At 41.5% G+C, this 17,345-nt stretch overlaps 1 protein-coding gene across 4 annotated transcripts; it reads left to right on the top strand.

Annotated features, from left to right (window-relative positions):
• Window positions 1-188: 188 nt before the first annotated feature.
• Window positions 189-15,695, top strand: MCOLN3 (mucolipin TRP cation channel 3). Of its 4 annotated transcripts, none has more exons than XM_053950444.1 (14): window positions 189-463; window positions 3,272-3,501; window positions 5,253-5,420; window positions 5,953-6,106; window positions 6,579-6,663; window positions 6,744-6,840; window positions 7,457-7,556; window positions 9,394-9,506; window positions 9,584-9,733; window positions 11,696-11,797; window positions 11,909-12,031; window positions 12,549-12,755; window positions 13,110-13,239; window positions 14,422-15,695. In XM_053950444.1, the coding sequence occupies exons 2-14, from the start codon at window positions 3,274-3,276 to the stop codon at window positions 14,439-14,441; spliced, it is 1,677 nt and encodes a 558-aa protein (XP_053806419.1). In that variant the 5' UTR covers window positions 189-463; window positions 3,272-3,273; the 3' UTR covers window positions 14,442-15,695. The 4 variants fall into 4 exon arrangements, with proteins under 4 accessions (XP_053806419.1, XP_053806421.1, XP_053806422.1 ...); XM_053950445.1 differs by lacking the exon at window positions 189-463 and adding an exon at window positions 1,315-1,412; XM_053950446.1 differs by lacking the exons at window positions 7,457-7,556; window positions 9,394-9,506.
• The last annotated feature ends 1,650 nt before the right edge of the window (window positions 15,696-17,345 follow it).

Genomic DNA, 17,345 nt, shown 5'->3' with positions numbered 1-17,345 from the left:
TGACGGTTCGGACAGGCAATCAGCGCCCTGCTCTGCAAACCCGCCCCCGCGGCGGCAGCGTGCAGGGATGCGCCAGACAAGAACTACTCGTCCCAGCATGCCGTGCGCGGGAGACGTGCCGGCGGCGGGGCTCTGCGGCGCGGGGCATGATGGGGTGTGTAGGCGACAGGCGGCGGCAGTCCCCTCGGCAGCCAGGTCACCCGCGCACCCCAGCCCAGGCATCGCCTCGGTGTTTGCCGGGCAGTGCTGAGGCCGTCTCCCGCTGGGACTGAGGCGATTCGATGCGGTTTGTTAATATGACGATTTGTAATCTATATATTTTGTATTTTGGATGCATAAAAATAATTTAGTTTGCCTTGCTGCAATGTAAAACACAAGGAGCCCCGGAATATCTTTCTCCCTGTGCGGAGCACCCGGTGCTGGTCCTTGGTGCCACTCTGAGGTCCGTCCACTCCTTCTTATGGTAAGCAGGAGGGTCCCTTCTGTCTTCCTTATCAATCTGTACAGCCAGGAAGTTCCCTTTCTCAAAATGCCTGCTCTTCTCCTTGTTTTGGTCTTGGCCTTATTTTCCCTTCTCCTTTTATACCAGTGCTCCGAGTGGTACTTGCAGCACAAATTAGGCAGCTGAAGACTGTGCACGGTTATAACCCGAGGTTTATCCTCTTGTCAGGCAGCAGTGCCAAAGGGGTCATTTCCGCGGTGCAGCGGGACTGGCGCAGACCCGAGGCAGCAGTCCGTTCTCTTTGAAGTTCAGTTAATAACTTTAATAGCTTAATTGTGTATAAGTGGAATTACTTCAGCATATTCACTGTACCACTAGCTACCCTTCACACCTACAGTTCTGTGACCTGAAAGGGATTTTTGGGGCTTTTTTTATTTGGTTTTTTTTTTTATGACGGATGCGATACAGCTATTTATAACAACATTACTTCCCCTGGTGGAGAAGCCTAGGTCAATAAATCTGGAGCCGGCATTACCGTCCTATAGGGAGTGTATTACAGTGTGGAGAGCCGCCCGTCACGTGCGGCAGGAGGGAGATGTGCGGCACAAGGTGTCAGAGGCCGCGTGTGCCGGTGTGCACGGCACGGCACGGCACGGCACAGCCGAGCCTAGCACGGCACGGCACGGCACAGCCCCGCACAGCCGAGCCTAGCCCGGCACGGCACGGCCCCGCGCAGCCGAGCCTAGCCCGGCACGGCACGGCCCCGCGCAGCCGAGCCTAGCCCGGCACGGCACGGCCCAGCCCAGGGGCAGGGGCGGGCTGGCGGAGGCCGCGGCTCTCCTGCCCAGCCGAGCGGAGCCGGGAGGGCGCGGAGCGGGGGCGGCTGCGGGCACGGCGCTCCCACGGCCGCCCCCGCGGCAGCGGCAGCCCCCGGAGGCCGGGGAGCGGCAGGAGCCGTCACGGGTGGCAGGTACGCGGGAGCCTTTAGCAGCGGGGAGAGGGGCGGGGGCGCGCCCCCGGGCCCCAGGCTTCGCCTTTGGGGTGCCACGCTGAAGGGGCGCCGAGCCCGGGAGGGGCAGCGGCTGCCGCGCTCCGGCCCGGCCGCGGGTGGCGATGCGGACGCGGGCGGCTCCCGCGTCGGCCCCTGTGCCATCCGCAAGGCTGCGGCAGCCCGCGGGGCTGGGAGCCTCCTGCAGCGGCTGGCAAGGGGAGGGCGGCTGAGGGAAGGGAAGGGAAGGGCCCGGTCCGCAGTGATCGCTCCGGCTGTGACCGCCCCGGCTGCCGAGACCCCGGCCCGGGATGTGCGGGGGCACGGGGCTGCGCCTGTGGGAACGGCGCCTCGATCCCACCGTGCGGGCCAGAAGTGGGTTTGTTGGTGTTTGGTTTTTTGTTTGTTTTTTTTTTTTTTTCTGTGCTGTTGTTGTTTTTGTTTTTTAATCCACTCATATTGACTATTTTTGTTTTTGTTTTTAATCCGCTGATATTGATTATGCACTGATATTGACTATTGCAGTGGCAGATTAAGGCTTAATTTTAGAAATGCTGGATCAGCTGTGAGGAAGATGAGTGGAAACCATAGCAGTCTGTACTCTGTCCTGCAGGACAATGAAGTTTGATAAAACAGGAGCTGAACTTTTTCGGCCTCTGTATGGGCCTGTTCTTAGTGTTACACTGCTGACTCAAAACTTTTCTTGCTTTCCCTGACAACTGGGGAAATTGAAGGTCTTGAATCATGTCTGAAACAGACTGTTATTCTTCTGTTATTCTCCTTCAGCAGGGCTGAGGAATGAGGGCTGCTGAAGGAGACTGGATGTGACTGGACATTTGTAAAAATCAATCTTGATGATGATTTTTTGTTTGAGTCATATACGAAACTATTCTTATGGGAATCAAAAATAAACTATCTAATTTATTCACAGCCTAGGCTGTCTTCTCTGTTCTTAATGTCATCTGAAAAAAATTCCTGGCTAGTTCTTTAGTATTTTATAAAACATTTATAAAATGTTTGGGAGTCTTTATAAAGCATTTATAAAATGTTGAATTTAATAACAGATCAAAATGTAAGCATGCTGAATACTATGCAAAGTAATGTCACAAAACATGTTTATTAGGTTCTCATCTAATCTTTCCCCCTCGTACTGAGCTCAAATGTGAGCCTCTGGCTAGTCAGGATTCAATTACCTCTTGGTCTTTTTGTTTGGTTAATCATCGCTGGTGGTTTGCATTGGGTCTTTTATGGCAAAAGAGAAAGACATAATCCTGCCAAATGACAAGTTAATGCTCTCAGGTAATTTATCTGAATTGCAATTTGTCATGCTCCATTTCCAAGAGTAAACCATGCTAATAGTAATGTATAAGAAAACCACTGCCTCTCTTGAAAAGTCCATTTCTTTCAGGGACTGGACATAGGCTTGTAGGTGTGGAGGAAAATACTAGCTACAGCAGTAGATAATTTTTCCAGAAGAGTGAATGGTCATGAGAGGCTCTTGGTGCTCCTCTTGAGTCAGGATGTCTTGCACATATGCTGTTGTTGTCAAGTGAGAGAGGAAGAAGTTTTCAGGAAGTGATCCTGTAAGTCCAAATAGACAGAAATTCCACTATTAAATAAGTGTCCTGGCAGCCTAGCTGTAAATTTAAGAATTTGGCCATATTTTTCTTAGAGTTCTGCAGAACGTGTGCAATAATAAGTGAAAGGTCTGAAATTCAGTGTAAGTGCCTTTCGCAGAAGATAAACACCTTTGGAGTCCAGGTGTTAGTGCAGACGGATCTGCTGCTGCTATATTGATGCTTGCAGGTTTTTCAACTGACAAGGACTGCTTTTCTTTTCAGAAATGGAAAATCCTGAAGTGGCTGTGAGCAGCTGCAGTGCACATGACAATGAAAACCTTTGCAGCTACAAACGACACTCATCAGTATCACAGGAGGGGCTTTTGGAAGACCAGCTTAGAAGGAAGCTAAAATTTTTCTTCATGAACCCATGTGAGAAATTTTGGGCCCGGGGCAGAAAGCCTTGGAAACTTGGGATTCAGTTACTCAAAATAGTAATGGTTACAGTTCAGGTGAGTACCTATGGAAGCAGGGATTCAGTTTATGGGAAGTCAAATGAATGCAGGTGACATGCTGTTGTTCATGGTGTGGTGCAGAGAAAGGGAAAGGATAGATTGCAAAATTATCTTATTTGCATATATATAGCTAAGTTCTCTGGACTGAAAAAAATAACCTTCCAGTACAGATGAAAAGAGCTATGTTTAAGGGCTTAACTTGACCTTTTACTTTACTTTTTTTTTTATTTGCCATTTTCCCCCCAAAGGATGGCATCCCTACACATCTGTTACCCCAGTACTTACTTCACTGTTGTGTTTGAGAGAAGGAGAAGTAATTTCTGTTTCGATATCACAGTGATAACAACTGAAATTGGTGGCTTTTTTACTTTTTTTTGTTCCCTTATAACTTGCATAGGGCATACAAACTCTTGCATTGAAAAAAACCTCAGAAATTCTTCCTCGCTCTTCTTCTCACCCAGCCTTGCACCACAGAATTTATATAACACATTTATCTACTGCTCAAAACACAGTTGTTTGTCTCAAAGTTCTGTGGTTAAGGCAGAAGAAACTTTTCACAAAACCTTTCTAAGGCCTCAGATGATCCTTTAGTGTTGCCCACATGTGATTTCCCTTTATGGTCATGCCAGTGCTATGGCAATACATATATAGAAAAGCATGTTTTCTTTCCATTTGCATGAATGATGGCACAAACTGCAGTAAAAGTTCTCCTGCTATGCATCTGGCACCATGTTTGTGTCCCTTATGGTTTCATTTTAAAATGTGTCATCGTTCTCTGATTGTCATCTCTCCCATTTTGCAACTAAAAGTAAAATTTGATGATGGAAGAATCCAAGTAAGAAAGAAACTACTGCTGATTTTGTATTTTCAGGAAAATCTGCCTGTAGGTAATTTAGTCTGTGCAGTGTTGGTTTGCTGCTGTATTCCTGTGTGCTGAGCCTGCTCAGCTTGCCTACAGAGCATTTCAGTATCTCTGTAACTGAGTTACCCTTATCAAAACCTGCATATCCAGTTTGTACCATGGCCATAAATCTATAGACTACTGATTCAGACTTATCTCTGATGAGTTTCTTCACAATACACCTGACACCATATTTGAAACAATAGTCAAGAGAATTGTGAGCTCCCAGAAACAACTCATCATGTACTTCTAGAAACCTTTTCCAGTCTGGATAATAGCTAACAGAGTTTTATGCTCACTTTTCATGAACGGTTGCAATATATTTTTTTTACCAACTTCAGGTGTTATCCTGTTACAAGCACAGCTTTGGTGAGTTATTCTCAAGGCGTTTTTCACGGAAACTTGATTGAGAGATGTTTCTTTTCCTGTTGTCCTCAATTTCCCTTTTGTGCAGTGGAGTAAGGACTTCAAAGTGGGGTCTTGTTAAGTCTAGTCCTGCCTTTTTGGCTGAGGAACAATGATATTCCCCCAGGGCAAGTCAATTGACGCCAGGCCGAACTAACAAAGCATGTGTAACAGTATATAGGGAGCTCGAACCTGAAATGGTATCATTTTCTTTGTAAAAATTCAAGTCCTTGGCCAAGATGCTGTAAACATGTTAAAGGCACATTGTGAAACCCACTGTTTCCTTAAAGTCAAACTTTCATTTGACTAGCTGGAATGGAGCAGCCTGCATGTAATTGCCATGTCTACCAGTGAGGCAAAAGACTGTTCTTAGAACAGGGTTCATATCTTAATCCAGAAGCCAACTTCGTCTTTGAACAGGAAATATAAATGTCTTTTTCAGCTGGTGGTTTTTGGACTGAGCAATCAAATGGTGGTTGCCTTCAAAGAAGAGAACACTGTTGCATTCAAACATCTGTTTTTGAAAGGATATATGGACAGAATGGATGATACCTATGCTGTATACACACAGAGAGATGTCTATGACCAGATATTCTTTGCAATAAACCAGGTAGGAATTGTTGCTGCAATATGTACAATATATATGATCTTTGCCAGGGTGCCTTTTTTTGAATTGAACTTCTGTGTCAATTGCTTAAGACAAAAACATCAACTCATTTAGGTTTTCTGTCATTGCTAGAGCACTGTAGTGTGGTAACATCCTTAAAGCTAGTCAGTGATCTGGTTCTACACTAAAAGCACTCCTTGGATCTGAGCCAGAATTCTTTGCAAGTAACAAATTAGGCTTTCTAGTACAGATTGTAAAGAGAAAAATATAATAACCGAAAAGGTATTTAGATCCAAATCCTGTACTTAGTGTTTTTGTCAAGTACCATAAGATATTTGAGGGCCCATCTGTTGTGTGGTTTAGGTTTCACAGTTCTTTAGGTGATGTTTTACATAAGAGAGATGCAGTATTAACAATCCAAACACTTCTGGCTTGCTTTGTTTTGTTGTTTTGGCTTGGTTTGGTTTGTTTTTTTTTTCTCAAAGAGTATCAGTTTTATTGCTATTTAAGTTGGTTTGTTTGTTTTGAACTTTAGTACCTGCAGCTGCCCAACATCTCTGTTGGAAATCATGCTTATGAGAAGAGGGGGGCAGAAGACACACCTCTGGCTGTTTGTCAGCAGTTCTACAAGCGAGGAATCATCTGTCCTGGAAACGACACCTTTGATATAGACCCAGAGATTGTGACTGGTGATGAACCTAATCTATTTTATCAGTTCTTTGAGAGGATGGGACCTACATTTTTGATAAATTCTTTAAAAAACTTTACAGTATGGTATAGTCTTATCACATAATCTGTATTGAATTTGCTACCAGCCAAAACTGGTAAGAAAAATTCTGTGTAACTAAGCTCTAGCCCTCACCAACAATGTCTAATGCCACAAAGAAGTGATGAGCCTTTAGCACTGGTGATCATCTAATACAAATATTTGGGGCTAATTTTCAGGAGCGATCCCTGTGAATTCATGATGAGTAACTTGGCTGGCGTTCAAGAAAGCCAGTGTATTTGTCAGTTGGCTTCTCAGATGACTCCTCACTCAAGTGTGCTATCTTGTCTGGTGTAGCCAACAGCTCAAAACAGCCTCGGGAGTGGGACAGGCAGATTACGGTTAAAGAACCTGATAACCCATGAGATATTGTTGTGAGTCCTTATCCATTCCAGACTGCTTGTACATTGAGCCAACGACTTCACTAGACAACACAACAATGGGAAAGCACAATTTGAATTTCACTCTGGATTTCCCCAGGTGAGGAGGAATGGGTACCTCCTGTGTTGGGGTATTGGTGCATTCTCCCTGTGCAGGGCTGACCTGAAGCTCTGTTGCAGGCTGGTGGCGGTGCAGCTCATGTTCAATCTGAAGGCAATCAACCTCCAGACCGTTCGTCACCACGAGCTCCCCGACTGTTACGATTTCACTCTGCGGGTATGTGGAAGCCTGCCACGTATCTTTCTGTTCAAAACCAGAAAATTTGCTGGTTTACTGCACACGGTCAGCACAGGCATTTTCTGAAGAGCGTTGAGTACCACTGGGCCAGTGCTGCCTGCATTACTCTGTTATGGCTTAGTGTAGCCTGTAGTATACCCTGTGAATAACCAGCAGTTGTCACTGTGGGAGGTTGAGCTTTGAGTGCTCCTGATGTGGTCCTGAAGTACTTGCTTGGCTTACAGCCACTTGTGCTCTAATCCATCTGAAGTATAATGGAAGAGTAAATCTCTTTTCTTTAGAGATGCTTCTAGGAAAGGTTGTTTTCAGATCACAGAGGAATGAGAATGTAGTTTCAAAGAAATTTCACCTAGTAACTAGTTGATCAAACAATTTGTGGCAAATCCATGGTTCAGCAGATTTGTCTTTCATTTTGACAGCATTTATTTGAAGATACTTGAATTAGTTTAAGCTTAGAAAAGTTTTGTAACTTCTCCCCTAGGATAATTATTCTGCATCATTATGCAGGTTTAGCAATACAGTGGGCTACATATGTAATTGTTTAACTTTATAAAGACATGCATCTTTTTTTCATTTGTTGTTGTTTTTAATACAGATTGTGTTTGATAATAAAGCACACAGTGGAAGAATTAAAATAAGTCTAGACAATGATATAGCAATCAGGGAATGTAAAGACTGGCATGTTTCTGGATCAAGTAAGTGACATAAATGTGTTCAATTTTTCATGCTGAAATTTTGTCCACTAGCACAATGTTTGTTAACATTTTTCTTTATGAAAAGGTGAGGCACCATTAACGTACAATCTCTAGTATGTGCGCTCTAAATCTGATTTTCTCAGAAATTGTTGTTCTTCAACCTCTAATCTGAAAACCTGGGAATCCAGCCACACCATTACTTTCTGTAGCAGTTCTCAAGGCTTGCACCATTGACAATGTCAAACCAAAATTTTCCCATGCCTCACTGTACATCCTTCTCTCTTTCACTACTGAACTTATGCTGCTCATTTCTTAAGGCAGAGTTGTGAAACGTTCTAGCACCAGGCAACAGGACACATGATAGTGGTGGAAAGTTGAAGCTGATTTATTTCAGGTTTTAGCACCAGGAAAGATAAGGAAGCATTGTTGGTAAAGCTTGCTGGAGTGGAATGGCTAGAAACACTTCTTATTGTTGCCTAAATGCCATTTGCTGTATATTTGGCTATAATGGAAGTGCACAGGATAGTTAAATTTTTTATAAAGTCACTCACAAGAGTGAGCCACCTTTGTTGGCAGATATTTGTCCTGGTCAAAACATCATCTTTTTTCATTAGCAAAAATAATCTCTTTGACAGTCAGAGGCTTTCCAGGACTTTTAGATTCCACTATGCAGTAGGATGAACCGGGTCCTTCTTTCTGCTTTGCCACTTTCTCTGTTGCTATGCCTGTATTAGGGAACGAAGGGCTGGTAGTGGAAAAGGAGAAATGGTGTTTTTGCAAAGATCCAGACTGCAATAAATGACTGGGGGCCGAAGGAAGTGCGCCCCGGAGCTCGGCCCCGGTGCCCCGGGTTGGCGGCTGCCGTGCCAGCAGTGCCCAGCGGGCGGCGCTGCCGGGGCCGAGCCCCGCGCCGCTGCCCGAGGGCGCCTCGGACACGAAGCCGGCGCCCGGAGCCCCTCCCGCACCTTCTGAAACCCGGCAAAGGCGGGCAGGTAAAGGCTGCGGCTGCACGAGTACAGCGTACTGCTCTTCAGCTACCAGCTTAAATGGCAGCCGTGTAACGAGGAAGTACTGGCTGGGCTTTTTCTCAGCACTGCAGTTCGTGAAGTCAGCTAGAATTTCAGCAGCCCATTTTGTAGAATTGGTGCGTGTTCTTGCAAATTTAGCATTTCCTTGTTTGATTTTTTTTTTTTCTCAAACCACCATCCTTTTAGCATTAAAAATCTAATCTTTCTATTGTCTCGCCTATTTTCAGCTGTATGGTAGGTACAAAAACAAGCAAACAAAAAGATTTGCTACAATGTTTAACATAAGATGATCAAGAATGTGAATTTTAGTAACATAAGAGATAGAGAACCCATATCTAACTCAATGCTGATCTTGACTAGCTGAGCAATAGTACAAATTATCTGCACTGCCCTAGGACAGAAAAACTGATTATCAAATACTGATCTGAAAGAGAAGATACATATAATAATGTCCCTAGGATTAAAAAAAAAATATTTCTGAACAGCTCTATGATGCTAAAGGCCATTGCGGTCCCTGTAAAATTATTAAGTCTCACCTATAATCCTGCAGGGCTGTAAGAAGCACTCACATTTTGGTATATTTTTTGATGTGGTATCAACCCTCCTAAATTTACTGAAGTGGCATCTGCAGTGCAGATGCACTTGTGTCTCTCATAAAATATGTCAGATGAAATTTTGTGGGAAAAAAATACCCTAATTTTTCTTAATTCAGTTGTATAAATATAGTCAACATCAAAAGTTGATTTTTACTTCATTGATGATCAACAAGAATAAAGGCACTATAAACATGTACATTTTTATTCTTGCAGTACAGAAGAACACTCATTACATGATGATCTTCGATGCTTTTGTCATATTGACTTGTCTGGCTTCACTGATCCTTTGCACACGATCAGTGATTAAAGGAATTTGGCTCCAAAGGGTGGGTATAGCTCCTTCTTTGGAAAGCCTTGTCTTGTGTAGGACTGACTAACTGTTTTCTTTCCTCCTTTCCCCTAGGAATTTGTAAGCTTTTTCCTATATTATTATAAGAAAGAAGTATCTTTCAGTGATCAAATGGAATTTGTCAATGGATGGTACATCCTGATTATAGTTAGTGATGTCCTAACTATTGTTGGATCAACTCTAAAGATGGAGATACAAGCTAAGGTAGGCTTTTCACACTGTCAGATGGAAGCAAAACTGTTTCTGTCCATTTAAACCTAGGTTTAAATCTCTCAGAGGACTTTAGGCTGGCTGTACTTGCTTCTGAGTGGCACGACATTTTAAAACTCTATCTTCTCCTCTAGAATTGCAACTCATGTATGTTGTTTCTAGTAGCAAGATTTAAAAACTCTAAATATCACTCTATATCATAGTGCTGAATTATCTTTGCTCCCTGTGACTCTGAGGAATAAAATGTAGTTCATCTCTGAAAGTTTGACTATTGAGTTCCTGCCTTCCTCACTTATATTTGCTCATTTGATGAATTTATTCAAATCTAGAATTTAACTTTTGGAATTCTGTTTACAAGTGTTTAACAGAGTCTCTCTCCTTAAATATCACTTTGCTGCTTTCCCTGCTTCTGTTTTCCAGCATGTACATAACAGTCAGCCACAGCAGGTTCTGGGCTTTCACTTTCCAAAATAAAATTGATATGGACAAAACTCAAAATATGTAAAACATTATGTTTTACAGAACTAGGGAAGAAAAATTATTATAGTATGTTATCCTGAAGCACTCTGATATTCAGATAATATTGTTCACAAAATCTGTAGCAGACTTTGAAGTGTGACGTTGCAACATAGTGAACTTTGGACACTAGTGATGAGAGGATGGGTCTGAAATCCATCTGCTGACAGCTTGCCTATCACAAACACCCTGTACAAATTGCCCTGTCTCACCATAGGACCTATAAACTCACTGAGAGTAGAAAGAAGCTGTGAGGAAGCTGGCTAAGACAAGAGGTAGCTCCATCCTGCTTTGGGAAAAGCAAAGAAGAGAACAATATTGGAATAAGACCTTGCATTTGGGATTCCTGTATCTTATATTATACATACATCTATTTATATAAGTAAGAGTATTTTGCTAAAACTCCTCTCTACTGGTACATTTCAGTCCATTTTGCAAACCTTGTGGACCATAATAACAAGATCCTATTCCATGTTACTGTATGAAAGTGGTTGAATAACAAGTTCACATTAAAGTAGCCTAAATTTGTTTCTTGTCAAGCTCTCAATGAATTATGCAGATAGTAAAGATCAGCCAATATCTATTGCCAATATCTATTATTTATGTTTTAATCTTAGGAGAATAGAAACAGAAATGAATGAAAACTTCTTTTCAAATAAGCAGTCACGATCCATGTCAGAGCAGAGCTGCAGTTCAGGAACAGAGTACATGCTAATTTGGATGAAAACAGGCTAGTATCTATAGGTGGAAAAAACAGCAAAGTGCCAATAGATATAAGTTCCAGAGAGAATTCATTAGAAGCAAATTAGTCTGCTTCTTGATAGCTTTATATAGCCCATAGTTCCCAACTACATAACAAGATCCTCCTAAGTATTTATCTGAGCAATGCTGATAAGTCATGCTAATTTTTACAAAGAGCTTTTCCTAACTACTGGAAGAACTTTATTTGTTCTGTGTCATGTTTACACTGTCCATTGGGATGCAGTGCGGAGATTCCTAAGATGCTCTGAGCAATCTGTCAATGTGGGTTCCAGAAGCAGTTGCTGCAAGTCTGGAAGCAGCATAAAAATGTTTGTAGTGCCACTGCAGATCTTGGTGAGCTGGGTACAGAGGAGGTGTCTCTGCTTCTGCAGTGCAGCTGCACTCTTGGCCTTGCAAATAAAGCTCATCTTGTTAGAATCTGTTTTACAAACAGCCATGTGTAAAGGCACGAGCAACTAATGAAATTAGTTCCACTTCAAAGTGCCCCTGCTCTTTGTGGGACCTCTCTCTAATGTATATTGCCTCAAACTAATTTCTAATTGGGAGAGTTTGCCAAAGGAAAAATATGTCTAAACAAATCTTTGTAATAATGAGAGTCACAATTTAGAATCTGTCAGTTGTTACAATAATTCATTTTTCCTTTCTTATTTTTCTGCTTCTTCTCTTGCTTTTTTTCAGAGTCTGACAAGTTATGATGTCTGCAGCATACTCTTAGGAATATCTACTATGCTTGTGTGGCTTGGAGTCATTCGCTACCTAGGTTTCTTTCAGAAGTATAATGTAAGGATCTCCTGGGATCTTCATATTGGTGGTATTTATTCTGTTTGTTGCTATAAGAGGACTGGAAGAAGTGTCTGGTTGAATTCTAATTGTTTGCATTGCTTTGTGCAGCTTCTCATCCTAACACTGCGAGCAGCGTTACCCAATGTAATGAGGTTCTGCTGTTGTGCTGCTATGATCTACCTGGGCTATTGTTTCTGTGGCTGGATTGTACTGGGACCATACCACGTAAAGGTAATGTTCTGACCATGGAAAAAGACAGCTTGAATAACAGAATGAGACACTACTACTGTTGTTTTCTAGTTCTTCATGTCAAGGCTTCCCTTAATGTAAAAATAGTGCATCTTCATCATGATGCTGCTCTGTTTGAGGAGTCTGACTTCCATGACTCAATCAGACTTTCCTCAAGTTATGAAAGCTCCAAGTCAGAAGTGGAAGCTGCCATGACTCCCAATCACATGCTGATATTTTAAGAAATAATTTCCATTTTGCAGACACTGGTATCAGGCTAAAACTTTGGAGACATTATTTTTATCCCTCTTAAAAGAGAAATTTGCTTATCTGAATTGAATGTGCATGTGTATAGGAGGTGACAAACTGTTCCTCAGATATTTTACTGCTTGCACCTTGTCATCCCCTGGGTGTAGGAAGAGATCTGAGGCAGCCAGCCATCTCAGTGTATGTTCTTCATGTTATGTACAGTCTTTGTGTCCAAATAAAGCAGTGACATGTGTTCTTCCCTCCTCTCTAGTTTCGCACTCTCAACATGGTTTCTGAATGCCTTTTTTCATTGATCAATGGAGATGACATGTTTGCCACCTTTGCAAAAATGCAGCAGAAAAGTTACTTGGTTTGGTTATTCAGTAGGATCTACCTCTACTCCTTCATCAGCCTGTTCATCTATATGGTGCTGAGTCTCTTCATTGCACTCATTACAGATACATATGAAACAGTCAAGGTAAGCACAGACTTAATTGGAATAACAGTGCAAGATTGGTGCTATCAAAACTGTCATCTCCCTCAATATTTTAACTTACAGTGCATACCAATCTAAAGAATAAATATAATGACTACTTTTGATGGTGCAAATTGATGACAGGAGGGTTTTTAATCCCTCTCTACTTTATTTTTCTTAAAAAGTCTGTCTGTTTTTCTGCTCCAATGGAAGCTACTAAAAAGCAGTATTTTCACATTAGGTCCTATGAATCTTCTAATTTCAGACTTGAGCAGTGTCTCATAAGTGGTCTGGGGAGAATTTGGGTTATTGCAGGTTTTAGCATTTTTAAAGGTTTAATTAAGTATCAATTTTTAGCACTACCAGCAAGATGGCTTTCCAGAGACAGAGCTTAAGAGATTTATATCACAGTGCAAAGACTCACCAAACTCTGGGAGGTACAGGTTAGAGGAAGAAAGTTCTGCATCTCTCTTCTGTTGTTGTAATGGTATGTATCTATATTAAAATTATCTCTTAAGGTATATACAAAAGCAACATGCTAAAAAATGTCCCTGGTACAATGTTTATGAAAAGTACTTAAGTTTTGGGGAAGCTGTGTGTGTGGGGGAAACCCACACAAAAATCCCAAACTATTTCTAATGAACAGAGCACTTCAGCAAAATGTCTACAGCCAACAATTTTCTTAGAAGATGTGAGGGAACTTCCAAAGATTAATAATTATTTAACATGTGAAAAATTATACAGAAAGTAAGATGATATATGCAGTAACTTGGGAATCCCATATGTGTAATGTGTAAGCATTAACATTTCCTGTGCTCACTGCAACAGGCAGGACTTAGACTAACTCCTTCAGTGTTCTCTTATCCACTTTTTAATCACACCTTGTGCAGATAAGAGGCCTGAATCTTGGGGAGAAAATCAGCTTGGTTTTAAGACAGCATGCAGTTTAAGATACTACCACAGCACTTGGAAAACATTGCCTAACTTCCATTATGGAGGGAAAATGCTTCAGTTATTTGAAGTTGTGTTTCTTCAGGAATACTGATTGCAGGACACGTGGTTTATATTTAACCTGACTGGCAGCCAGTCTGATTCTTCCTTGCTGAAGAGCCTTTTGGTGGGGGAGCTGAAAAATTTTGCTGCTTGATTAAAAGGATCAAATGTGCAATTCTTTGGTATTGGGCTTTTCTGATGGGCTGTGTTGTTATATGCCTGATAGAACATATTTATGAGAGGGAGGAGATGGGGATGTATTTTGGAGCAGGGAGATGACAGAGCCTGCTGTGAGCCAGCCCCTGTTCTGACCGAGTGTCTTAGTGGAGATAAAAGTGTGGGATGAAGCAGAGCAGGGCATCTTGCTCTGGATAAAGGTCATGGACACATGAATATTTCCTTTTCTGCACACACCTCTCCGTTTAACCAGACAAGAAAGCCAGCATAAGATGGGTCAGGGTGGGGATGTAATAATTTCCCTACTGACTGTGCAGTGGGGATCAGGCATCTGGGAGAGCAGTCTCACATTCAGAATGTTTTCTGGTGGTTCATAGCAGTTTCTTGTCAATGGATGTCAAATTATTAAAAGTTCAGTTGCATTTTTAAGGCTCCTTGTACAGTGAAACTATTCTTTTGATGCATGTACCTGACAACTTCCCCCTCCTCTCTTGTACAGGTTGTAGAGAGTATATTTAATGGATTGTGGGAGTGTGTCATGGAGGCTTTAAAGCAGCACACATTGCAAGAACTTGCCAGTGGAGCTGGTGGAAAACCTTATCTCTGAAGACTTAATTTGCTTTTCTCAAAAACCAGTGTAAGCCTATGGCAGAAGTTTATGCTAACTTACAGTCCTTTTGTTTAGACATTCACTGCTTGTTCAGGGGGTTTGGGGATGGTTTTTAGTAGTTTTATTCTATTTGATTCCTTAGCAAATTGTGCTAGAATGCAAAGGGCATAAGAACCTGTCTCTTGTGTTCAGAGACTTGGCTAGATCATAAGAGTAGTATATAAATGTAGTAACCTTCAACTGTAAGTAGAACTAGTGCTGAACAACTTCAGCTTTGAACACCAACCTAGCCCTTAGTACTGCAGGCATTATCTGTCTGCAGTGGCTGACCTGCTACTGAAGGAATGAAAGCTCACTAGAGCCCTCAGCATTTTTTGTTTATTTGCACTCACAGTAAAAAAAAAAAATACTATGAAATTTGGTGTAATTTGTTTCTGGAGTCATTACACTGAGTTGATTCACAAACCACTCAAATATAGCTGAAAGCATAAAATAAATATTTCTTTAAACACAAGTACCACTGGATGTAAGTGGCAATCTATTCTCAGAGAAGCTGGGATATGCCAGGCTGAACTGAAGTTTCAGGGATGAGCTGAGTGGAGAAATGTTCTCATATATCAAGCACTGGGCAGAGTCAGTTACAGTCTTCAGCTTAACAGTGTTTGGATCTTACATTTTTAAAGGAAAAAATCAGAAAAAAACCCTTTCAAAATACCTATTTTTAAAAAATTTGAAATCTTCCTCTGGCATATAAATCTGTAAACCTGAAGTCTAAACTGAGTTAAAGACACAGGAGATATGTCTCTGAGAGTCTATTCTCTCTACTCTTTAGAAACTGGATGTTTCCTAACAACCTAATAACTTGCTACTGTCAGTGGCTGGATGACACATTAGCTCTTATAAAAGTTCAGTTTTGACAACTTAGTTTATATTCTTTGTTGATTGTGATACTATTTAATGGATGCCTTATTTTCTATAGTCTATTCACTCTGGGAGCAGAATAGAAAGCTAAAGGGAAGCATATTTTAGAGAACTTGCATTTGTGAGCAACATTGCTGTAGCTGTGTGTGACAATGTATAATGCTGTAGAGGGCACGAAGCATGTTCTGTCTGAATGCTTACACATTGTAAATGTGCTACAATAAACACAGCTGCAGTAAGTATTGGGTGTGTCAGTATTCATCTTTAGAGTAAATATGTTGCCAGGTTAATATAGGAGCTTTGTTTTTTAATAATGCTATGCAATTTCTGGCATGAAACAGAGTGTGGAGTGTGTGAACTTGGATTTCCCATAGTCATGCTAGTTCCTGTGGACCCTGCTGAGGACCTGTTTCCAACAGATGTTTAACAGCATTTCAGAATTTGCCATAGAAACAAATATTCAAGTATTTAACCTTACACTAAAAACACTCCTCAAATTCAGCAAAGGCAAACCAAATACAAGGCATAGGCAGAACAGATTATTCACAGTATCTGAAAGCTTTGTGTACTGAGGTCCTTCTCTTTCAACACTCACCTAAGACTGAAGACTTTTGAAACTTTTCAAGAAGACGCAAGGCAGTCTTGCCTCAAAAAGCAAATATTAAGTGACCATGTTTTCTCTTGACACAATTAACTCTTTATGGATCTTTGACAACACACAAGATATAATGTGCACATCACTATTGTGTACAGTAATTTTTGTAAGGAACTCTGGCAAGGGCAGCAAGCACTTTAAGATCAGTGAAATGCAGAAGGCCGACTTACATGGCTTTTTCATACAGGGTTAAGAGAAAGCTAATAATTCACTTAAAATGCAGGTATATTTTGTAAAGAGCTACAGAATACTTTGTTTGTCAATACAGTTATAAGGCAAGAAATGGTCTGATTTAACTTAGAAATGGGGTAGAATATGTGCTTTGTCACCATTAACTTATTAAATTGGCAGCAAGTTTCAACAAAATTTGACAGAGCTCTAAAGTATCAAATTCTTACAGAGTTTTAGAATAGCAGAGTGAAAGCCTGTTAATAGAAGCCTGCTGTATGAGCATAAGGCACGGAAATCTACAACAGGTGACCACAAAGCAGGAAAATATATAAAGTATATAGAGTCTTTCTATTCCTAATACGAGTGGCTAAGTCTTTCACTGAAGATTGGTTTCTATTGCCTGAAGTGAAGCAGTAAAATCCCTGGTAGAGTCTTTAAGTGATGACATGTGCTTGTGCTACAGCTAAAAAGTCAATGAATTGAGATGCAGAAATTATTTGGAAAACCATGGTCTATGTTACTTCTGCTGGATTCCACAACTTTTAATTTAGCATCGCTGGGAGTTATGTGGGTTTGGGGAGGAAAGAGTTGATGAATTACAAGTTGCCTTCAGACAGTAATGGGCAGGGGCAGACTGTGAAGCCAGAGGGGAGGGCTATCTAAAAGAAGGAGAAGGATGTTTAAAGCCAAGGATAGGATGGGGTGAGGGGAAAAAAGGGACTGCTTATATATTTAACAGGGTAGCAATCATGTATTTCTGGCTATGGATGCAGGCTGTTACACTGGGGAAGAACAGTACTCTGAAAGGTTACTGGCTTACAACTGCTCAAAATGTCCAGTTCTGACTGGGAAAATAAATGCTGCTTGTATTATATATCTCATACTTGCATTCTGGGTTTTTTTAAAGAAAAAAGCTGACACTCAAACTCACATTGTTCACCTTTGTGCTACTGCTGGCAGTCTAAATGCTTGCTTGTCCAGGTTTCTGACCTGTGTGATCCTTGGTGTTTAAGATCTTCATCTGCCTATTTTGCTTACCTGAGAAGAAGCCAGTCAATGCTGTGTT

This window comes from Vidua chalybeata, chromosome 9 (genome assembly GCF_026979565.1).
Source record: "Vidua chalybeata isolate OUT-0048 chromosome 9, bVidCha1 merged haplotype, whole genome shotgun sequence".
Classification (NCBI taxonomy): domain Eukaryota; kingdom Metazoa; phylum Chordata; class Aves; order Passeriformes; family Viduidae; genus Vidua; species Vidua chalybeata.
Note: the sequence above shows the minus strand (reverse complement) of the source record. Positions and strands in the feature narration are given on the sequence as shown.